We start from the raw sequence: 9,340 nt of genomic DNA, 5'->3' as shown, positions 1-9,340 counted from the left end.
ACCATGGCAACTACGATTGAGACGTTTATCAGCCAAAGTTGCCAACGTAATTATTTGCGTACTGTTTTAACTTGCTGTGCTATGTTGGGAGTCGAGTGTTTAATTAAAACACTTTCATTTAGCCATATTAACCGCTGCTTGTATGGGCGTTAGAAACTGGTGCCAGCGAATAACGAGTGCAGTTAAATGACACGGATAATTCAGGGGGTTGGACCCTTCTTGTGTAATGTGCCATTCCTCTTTCCACCCGGAAGAACCGGTTAGCGAACAGGAAGCTCTTCGCATGCTCTTTTGAGTTAGCAAGTAACGTCAACGCTCGCGGTTCCATGGCGATCAGTGTGGTCCCAATTCAATGACACTGTCGCTAAATAAAGCTGTATTCACAGATTGTATTGGTGACTGTGTTTTACAAGCGACCTTCACCAACCGTTTACAAGGAGATCTGTAAAAACATCTATATATTGGGTTGCTTCGACTGTAAGGTTAGCTAGATTTCACGTAAAGGCTTCTGTGGATAACAGCATATGGAGACTTACTACGATCATAAGTGAAATATCAATCAATAATAATTTGACCATGGCTAGTCGTGTATCAGCTATTTTGTTATCGCAAAATGCAACAAATTGATTCCAAGCAAGATACGTATTGAAAAACAAAAAGACCAGCTTCATTCATACACGGCATCCTTGACAGAGATGGAGTTTCTCCCAGTACTCGAACCTCTAGATAAACCCAAAGAAGGAATATGGTAAGTAAATTCAAATCAGTTCATTGCGCTTGTGATTTAAGGAGCTAACTTTTTCTCTTGCTAAAATTGTTTTTCCGTCAACAGGTATGCTTTGATACCAAGGGGAAGTGCTCCAGGTGTTAGCGTGGGTCACACCTGCACGTTTATTCCATCTGGAGATGGAGGAAAAGGCAGAATCCTTATTGTTGGGGGAGCCAACCCCAGCCGTAGTTTCTCACATTCGGATACCATAAATTTAGGTAAAAAAAAAAAAAAAAAAAAAGTCAGAAAATAATCTGTCCAGGGATACGTCTGTTTAACTGCGATTAGTGAAAATTAGAAGTGTTTTGCACTGCTTCGACTGCAGCTCTTTTTCAGTTCTGTCAGTGTATGATCTACTTGTCAGGAAATGACAATCACCACTTACAAATGTGGAAAGTGTAGGGACAGGGTGCTGTGAAATGTTCTTATTGTTGTGGTGATGAATTTGTTAATTAAAGTATGTTATTTTGACCTCCATAGATTAATCTCTCATCATCAATAATTATGAAGATTAGAGGGGCCAAAGTTGATATCAGGGGTCAAGCATTGTGTACAGTGTCACTTGCTACAGCGCTATACGCATAAAACACATCCGCCATGTGGCAGGGTCATTGCTGTGTTCCCTTAACATTCATATCATAGGACTTTGTGTTGCATTTTTGTCCTCTCTGACTCCACCAGATAATCATGAATGGGACATCCCAGAGTGGGAGGGTTTGGACTCACGGTATGAACACTGCAGCTTTGTGCCCGAGAGCTGCCCTCAGAGCCTGTGGGTGTTCGGAGGGGCACAGCAGAGTGGCAATCGCAATTGTATTCAGAATCTACAGCTAACAGGTAAATCTAAATTGAAATTCCGAAAGTAAACTGCAATCTTCATTAATAGCATAGCACTCAGGTGATTTCACAGACTGCCCTCCATCATATATGTTTGTGCTGAATCAAATGTAGATGAACAGTCTATTGAGTTACCAACGACACTTGGTTTGGGACCATAGATTTCTGTACACAGAGTATGATCCATCCTGTACATGTCTGTCCAGAGAGTAGGTCTTGCTGGAAGAACGTAGTGGTGAATGGCACACCTCCCAGTCCTAGGACATACCACACCAACTCAGCCTCCCTGGGGGACAGACTGTATGTCTTCTGTGGTGGGGAGGCAGGAGCTGAACCTGTCTCAGACCCCAAACTTCACGTCTTTGATACAGGTTTGTTTTGGATTGAACTGTATCAGATTGTGCTTTACAATGGTATTAGCTTTGATTCTGCAAACTGCACAGTTGTTTAGTACCTCATTCCTGGAACACCCCCACAGGTGTTTTTTTGGTGTAACTGCTCTCAACCTGTGCAGAGATCTAATCAAGAACTGAATAAGAGTCATTGAAAACACCTGTGTGGCTGTGCAAAGCTTTTACTATTTTGTCACACTGTAAGCACACTGATTATATCAGGGGAAAAGATTAAAGATATTTCTGATTGCAAAAATGACTAAGTCAACATTTTGTGTTTGGGCAGAAATTGATGCCAAAATAATTTTTATTTGAGAAAGTGAGTTTTTTATCTTGTTTAGTTGAAATAGATAGCAGGTAAAATAAATAATTACAGCTGTTTTAATAGTGGACATGTTGACCTGTCATTGCAGGAAAGGCACAGGTGTTGATTGATAACCTTAATTAATCATGGCTTTTAGGTGTGTGTTGGCTCACTGGCATTGCAGTGAGGGACACTTAATATTAATAACATTAATGTTATTAGTAACACCTGTGCTTTTCCTGCAATGAGAAGCTGAACTATCTTCTGTGATAAAGGCATTTTAAAGTTTATGGTTAAAACTATATTTACTGGAATCCTTACCCAATGAGAATATCCATACAGCTGTTTGTAAAGAAAGTAGTGAACGTAAGCTTTACTGTTAGATGCTACCTGACTCCACATTATGTACACAGGTGTATTGTATCTGTGATAGATTTTCACTGTGTCAATTTCATAGCATTGGACATTTTTAATGTCACACAAAATACACAAAATATTTCATAATCCACCTATTGAAGGTGTGACTCCAGTCACTGTTCCAACAAAATAATTGTTTTGATGGTTAACAAATTCTAAAACTTTTTTTTGTACCCTAAAAAGGTCAACCAAACTTTGAAATTGCACACATTACATTGTTCCTCACCTTTATATGTCATTATTACAACAATAAGTAAATATGTGACAGCTTTTGTCTTTTGGTGTTCCCAGGGTCTTCCACCTGGTCTCAACCAGAAACACACGGCAGACACCCACCAGCCAGACATGGCCACATTATCATAGCGGTGGGTTCAAAGGTCTATATTCATGGAGGCATGGCTGGAAACAAATTCCACAACGACATGTACTCGCTTGACACAAGTAAGCCTGAACTCTTATGCATCACAATAAGAGGAACAAAGCTTATCTTTATTCCAGTTGTCTTGCATTTATCTCAGATGATCACATATAATGAAAATGTAGAGCCCCAGAATTTGGAAACATTTTGTATATTTAAAAAAAAAACAGTTCAACCATGTATGTGTTTAAAGGGAGCATGAAGTGGGAAAAAGTACAGACCAAAGGAGATATACCACCAGGAGTAGCAGCCCACTCAGCTGTGGTGCTGGGCAACAACATCTACGTTTTTGGAGGGATGACAGCAGATGGAACCACCAACTCCATGTACAGATTCAACACTGGTACACAATTCTGAATATTTGTACTTTGTGTCACGCATCACAAAAAATGCTATGAGGCAGTTTAGTTCTTACATTAATGTTATACCTCCTGTTTGCAGACAAATGTAGGTGGGTCCTCATGAAGTTTGAAGGGGACATGCCACCAAACCGCCTAGACCACTCCATGTGTTTATTGCCATGGAAGGTGTGTGGTGAGGGGAATGGAGGAGAGGAGGAAGCCAGCAGCACAGCAGCCTCAGAGACAATAAATCTGGCCTTTGTGTTTGGAGGGATGGACACCCAGGGTGTCATTTATAATGACTGCATTGTGACTGTGGTGACCTGATGTGCCTTGATTTTGTAATATTAATTGACCAAATTTGCAATAAAAAAAAATTTGTAAAGTATTTGCTTTTTTTTTTTTAATAAATTGGAAACCTGAAAAACAGGCGAAGAGGTCAATTCTGTGCTGTTGATACTGGAATGAACAGTGTTTTACAAATTTGCTCAAGTTCTGAAGCATAAATCTGTAGTAAGAAAACGCTGAAATGAATATAATAAGAGACAACATTTTGTATCAAACATTTATTTCAATGTCTTTCCAGAAGTAAGATGACCAGATTCAATAAATAACTTTTAGCATTGCCTGTGAACGTATGAGCCCTTGATCCCACAGACATCCCACTCAATGGACCCACAAACACCTACCCCACCCCCCCCAACCCTCTTCACTACAGAACCCCATCAGGACTGCCTGAGAACAGCAGCAACAAGCCTCATATCCAGGCTGACGAATATCTCCGCCTTCCAGCGAAGAGAACACCTCTCACACACTGAAACTCATTTTAAAGTCTTTCAGAAGATTCAGCATGGTTGCTTCTTATAGCCACCCCTTCCCAACCATTCCTCTCACTATTTGAGTCCCATCAGTCCAATATGTACATCTAGATGCCACTACCAGAGAGGCAAGGGGCGACAGAGGAGTTGACTTCAAACCTGCCTACAACTCATCCTTCTCTTCTTGTTCACTGTCGGCTCCCTCGGGTGGGGGTCCTCCCGCACTACCATAGAGCTTGCTGATAATGGGCTGAACCACCTCCTCCAGCTCCTTCTTCTTGGCCTGGAAGTCTTCCAGCTCAGCTTCCTGATGTGACTCCATCCACTCAATCTTCTCCTCCACTGCCTTCTCAATGGCTTCCTTGTCTTCATCTGACAGCTTGCCGCCGAGCTTCTCCTTGTCTCCAATCTGGTTCTTCAGGGAATAGGCGTAGCTCTCCAACTCGTTGCGGGCATCAATCCTCTCCTTCAGCTTCTTGTCCTCATCAGCAAAGCGCTCGGCGTCGTTCACCATGCGCTCAATATCCTCAGGCGTCAGACGGTTCTGGTCGTTTGTGATTGTGATCTTATTCTTGTTGCCTGTGCCTTTGTCCTCAGCAGTGACACGCAGAATACCGTTGACATCGATCTCAAAGGTGACCTCAATCTGTGGCACACCACGAGGGGCAGGCGGAATGCCAGTCAGGTCGAAGGTGCCCAACAGATGGTTATCTTTTGTCAGAGGACGCTCACCTAAAAGGGGAGAATCAGTAATTTAGCTTGTGCAAAGAAAATGTGTCTGCACACAACAATGCAAATGATAAATGTTTTAAATCATGTCCAACTCTTACCTTCATAAACCTTAATGGTGACAGTGGGCTGGTTATCAGAGGCTGTAGAAAAGATCTGGGATTTCTTAGTGGGCACCACAGTGTTCCTGGGGATCAGCTTGGTCATTACTCCTCCAACGGTCTCAATACCAAGAGTCAGGGGGCACACATCGAGAAGAACCACATCACCTGCAAGACAGGAACGCGTTTAGTAAATATAAAAAGTTCATTTAAGTGGAACAGAAACTACTTTGTACAAGGAAGATGACTTACCAGTGTCCTCCTCTCCAGAGAGCACTCCAGCCTGCACAGCAGCTCCATATGCTACAGCCTCATCAGGGTTGATGCCCCTAGAGGGCTCTTTGCCATTGAAGAACTCCTTCACCAGCTGCTGGATTTTGGGGATACGGGTAGAGCCTCCAACCAGGACAATCTCATCAATGTCAGTCTTCTTCAGGTCAGAGTCTTCCAGCACCTTCTGCACAGGCTTCATGGTGGAACGGAACAGGTCCTGTCAAAGGAAAATACAAGATTAAAAAGCTTGTAAAATGTAATATTTGCTCCAGTTGTGCTGTAGTTATTGATGATAAATTACTAAACTGATATGTTGTATAACTTACCATGTTAAGCTCTTCAAATTTGGCACGGGTCAGGGTTTCAGAGAAGTCTTCTCCCTCAAAGAAGGACTCAATCTCAATGCGGGCCTGGTGCTGGGCAGACAGCCCCCTCTTTGCCTTCTCAACCTCACGACGCAGCTTCTGCACAGCACGGTTGTCTTTGCGCACATCTTTGCCAGTCTTCTTCTTGTACAGCTTGATGAAGTGCTCCATGACGCGCTGGTCAAAGTCTTCACCTCCCAGATGAGTGTCACCATTGGTGGCCACCACTTCAAACACACCATTGTCAATGGTCAGAAGGGAGACATCGAAGGTTCCACCACCAAGATCGAACACAAGAATGTTCTTCTCGCCATCCCTCTTGTCCAGACCATAAGCAATAGCAGCAGCGGTTCTAAAGAAAAAAATTGAGATTATTATAGGGAAAAGGAGGAAATGTTTTCCACAATTTTAAAAGGAACTACAGTTAAATAAGCTACTTTTATTAGATGCTTACGGCTCATTGATGATTCTCATAACATTCAGACCAGCGATGGTGCCAGCATCCTTAGTAGCTTGGCGCTGAGCATCATTGAAGTAGGCAGGAACAGTGACCACAGCATGTGTGACCTGAGGAAAAGATGGCAACATTAGATTCAATTATACATGATTTGTTTAGGAGTGATATTTTTCTTCGATGTATATTCTGACTTTTTCATACCTTCTTGCCCAGATAAGCCTCAGCAGTCTCCTTCATCTTAGTCAGCACCATGGCAGAAATCTCCTCTGGAGCAAATGTCTTCATTTGGCCACCACCAATGTCAACCTGAATATGAGGCTTGCTCTTCTTCTCAGTAACCTTAAGAGGAACATGCATCAATATTATTATACCAAGTATGTTACTCAAACATTACCTGATGACCTTTAGACCACATAACCATAACTCTCTTATCAAACTATCAAGAGTACAAACTAACCTTGAAGGGCAGGTACTTGATGTCCTGCTGCACAGAGGAGTCACCCCAGGTGCGCCCGATCAATCTTTTGGCATCAAAGACGGTGTTCTCAGGGTTAGAGGTCAGCTGGTTCTTAGCAGCATCACCAATCAGGCGCTCACCCTCACTGGTGAAGGCCACATATGATGGGGTGATGCGGTTACCCTGGTCATTGGCGATGATCTCCACACGGCCATTCTTGAACACTCCGACACTACAGGAAAACATTTTTGAAATTATTAACCAAAGTGCAACAATTTGAATGTTATTTCATTCCCATTACAATGCCTTCTAAACAATCAAGCCAGCAGTCACTTCCGTTTTTTTTTTTTTTTTTAATTACCATGAGTAGGTGGTCCCCAAGTCGATTCCAACCACAGTCCCCACACTCTCTCTCTTGTCATCATCTTCGGCAAACACGGTGCCGATCACCAGCATTACAACCCACAAGAGCTTCATGTTTGCTTGGTTGAGCTCAGATCAACAGTGAAATCTGCAGAGAAAAAATAAAATGTAAAACACACGTGGCCTTTCGTTCATGACGTGGTTTCTGTCTCCCAAGTAGTTCACGTAGCTACTAGCTAATGGTAATGCTTGCGTAATTTACCGGGATTTAGACCCATGATAAATTGGAAGCGTGGCCTTCGCCATGAACCCCCCGAATAATGGGGAAATTATAAGCGTTGAAAGAATATTGGTAAACTGGGTGGAGCACCAAATGTTCAAATGTTCAACCCATTCACTACATTTTTTTCCATCCGCCGGTAGCTAGCTAACCACGTTAGCGTGTACAGCAGACATGCGAGGAAAATGTTACCTTACTGCAACGATCACTTCAAAATAAGTTCTTTGACACGCTGCCATCACAGCAACTATCTTCCCCATCTGACTTAAAAGGCTACTTCGGGTAAATACACCCTTATCGTCAAACGTCAAGTTAGCTTAGCTGGCTTCATCATAATGAAACTGCCTTTAAATGACGTCCAACGCTGAAGAACATACAAAACATTTTTGTCGCACTCATCATTTTCACAACAATGTTTATACATACCTTAATCGCAGTATTATCGGTGTAGTGACGGCCTTGACGTTGCCTCAAATGCTACTAGTGTCTTCTTGCAAAGCTGTCTCTCTTGTTCTCAATACATTACCTCATGTGAAATGATGTTCAATGGATTGTGCTCCATATATAAGCTGTTACTTCTTCCCTGTCGTGGAGGCCCGCGATTGGCTGAGCAGCTGCTCGTTGGAACGCGCTCATTGGTTTCGCCCGGCACGCTGGCCGCTGCTGATTTGCACACATCGACTTTAGCCGACGTCAAGACTTTTGCCTACTGTGCCGAATGCTGATTGGCTGTCTGTCAAGCGGATTCATGCCGACTGTTGGAGCAGCGACACGCCACTCTAAAGACTGGGAAAAGGGTGCATTTTCACATTTTGTACATTCGAACGCATTGCTGCTTTTTTAGATAAGGATCCCATATTTATTAGAATGAGATTTATTCTCATGTTGCCATAGTTTCAAGGAGTGCGACTGTGTGAATGCTGTGTTGGTATCATGAGTAGTAATGATGACTCACTACAGTGAGTCAGGAATGTACAAACCCTGTGTAATATGCCTGTCACTAAATAACCTAAAAACAGATGTAATTACTTCAGACGAACTGGAGTGCCTGAACGTTTCATGTACACATTTGCAATTATGGGTAAAGAATCCACCTTGAAATGCAAGCTGCCATGATTGGACCAACAAGTTTTAACATGGACATTCTCCAGCCCACTATGTCAGTGATCACAAATTGATCACAGATGTACTTGATTATTTTTTTTACAAACAGGTTCACAGCACATCAAACAAAACTGCATTCTCTTATACAGTCTCCTATGGCCAAAGTCTATATAGGTCAAGGTTAGGTAACTGGCAACAAAGGCACACATAAGTCTATATGAACCATGTACACTTACAGCAGCCAAAGAATGAGGGTAAATGGAAAATTTAGGGAAGTACTGTAACTAAATATTGAATCTGATGCTACTTACGCTTGTGTACATTAGACTGTTCACCTGTTCTGTGTATTTTCAACAAAAACTCAGCCCTCTTATTTTGTACTTGCAGACTTAGTCATGTTATTTCTTGCATGTGGTATGTCAGGCTTCATATGACAAACACTGAAAAAAATAGCCTGCTCTTACAACAAGGAAATCTGCCAGTGGGGTGAGATTAATCAAACTGTTTCCAAAACAAATCAACTTGTTTTAAAGCATTTTCCAAAATCAAGGATTATTTTATTTATATTATTACAGCCATCTGCTTTAGTCTGCCTTAACTCAAAATACACACTGTAATTTCTTGAACATTTCTGAAATATTTTTTCATGTCAGTAAACTTCAGAAATTACAAGAACAAGTCAGTTCAATTCATTCATTTATTTATAGGCACTGTTTGAGTGAGACAGATCAGATACCAGAATGGCTGATCTTCAGCAAGAAAGATTCTTACTAATACACATATTAGCTATTTTCTGACAAATTATCCTTTGCCAAAGAAAGAGCTTTCATAGATTATTCTTCCAGACTTGACACATTGTTTTTTGTTGCTGTTTTTTTTAAATAAAATTCCCTCTTGTTCTCTAAATAGAATGGA

At 41.8% G+C, this 9,340-nt stretch overlaps 2 protein-coding genes across 2 annotated transcripts; one reads left to right on the top strand and one right to left on the bottom strand.

Moving 5' to 3' along the window:
* The first annotated feature begins 308 nt into the window (after nucleotides 1-308).
* On the top strand, nucleotides 309-3,872 carry rabepk (Rab9 effector protein with kelch motifs). Its single transcript, XM_041959666.1, has 7 exons — nucleotides 309-748; nucleotides 833-987; nucleotides 1,451-1,606; nucleotides 1,813-1,977; nucleotides 3,011-3,160; nucleotides 3,331-3,480; nucleotides 3,579-3,872. Exons 1-7 carry the CDS (start codon nucleotides 696-698, stop codon nucleotides 3,803-3,805), a joined length of 1,056 nt encoding a protein of 351 aa, XP_041815600.1. The 5' UTR covers nucleotides 309-695; the 3' UTR covers nucleotides 3,806-3,872.
* A 292-nt stretch (nucleotides 3,873-4,164) lies between these two features.
* hspa5 (heat shock protein 5) lies at nucleotides 4,165-7,881 on the bottom strand. The gene is made up of 9 exons (XM_041959665.1): nucleotides 7,748-7,881; nucleotides 7,040-7,189; nucleotides 6,679-6,910; nucleotides 6,423-6,560; nucleotides 6,219-6,331; nucleotides 5,726-6,116; nucleotides 5,379-5,616; nucleotides 5,127-5,294; nucleotides 4,165-5,028 (listed from the first exon to the last, which is right to left on the bottom strand). Exons 2-9 carry the CDS (start codon nucleotides 7,153-7,155, stop codon nucleotides 4,460-4,462), a joined length of 1,965 nt encoding a protein of 654 aa, XP_041815599.1. The 5' UTR covers nucleotides 7,156-7,189; nucleotides 7,748-7,881; the 3' UTR covers nucleotides 4,165-4,459.
* Nucleotides 7,882-9,340: the final 1,459 nt, after the last annotated feature.

The sequence above is a fragment of the Chelmon rostratus genome, chromosome 19 (genome assembly GCF_017976325.1).
Source record: "Chelmon rostratus isolate fCheRos1 chromosome 19, fCheRos1.pri, whole genome shotgun sequence".
Taxonomy (NCBI): Eukaryota; Metazoa; Chordata; class Actinopteri; order Chaetodontiformes; family Chaetodontidae; genus Chelmon; species Chelmon rostratus.
This window is presented reverse-complemented; position numbering and strand designations above follow the sequence as displayed.

What these genes read in the sequence shown, in the direction of transcription:
- rabepk (XM_041959666.1), top strand. Translation starts at nt 696, where the DNA reads ATGGAGTTTCTCCCAGTACTCGAACCTCTAGATAAACCCAAAGAAGGA. An exon ending in CATGTACTCGCTTGACACAA is followed by an intron (nt 3,161 to 3,330) that starts GTAAGCCTGAAC and finishes ATGTGTTTAAAG; the next exon opens with GGAGCATGAAGTGGGAAAAA. An exon ending in CATGTACAGATTCAACACTG is followed by an intron (nt 3,481 to 3,578) that starts GTACACAATTCT and finishes TCCTGTTTGCAG; the next exon opens with ACAAATGTAGGTGGGTCCTC.
- hspa5 (XM_041959665.1), bottom strand. Translation starts at nt 7,155, where the DNA reads ATGAAGCTCTTGTGGGTTGTAATGCTGGTGATCGGCACCGTGTTTGCC. An exon ending in TCAAGTACCTGCCCTTCAAG is followed by an intron (nt 6,561 to 6,678) that starts GTTAGTTTGTAC and finishes GTTCCTCTTAAG; the next exon opens with GTTACTGAGAAGAAGAGCAA. An exon ending in CACCATTAAGGTTTATGAAG is followed by an intron (nt 5,029 to 5,126) that starts GTAAGAGTTGGA and finishes CTCCCCTTTTAG; the next exon opens with GTGAGCGTCCTCTGACAAAA.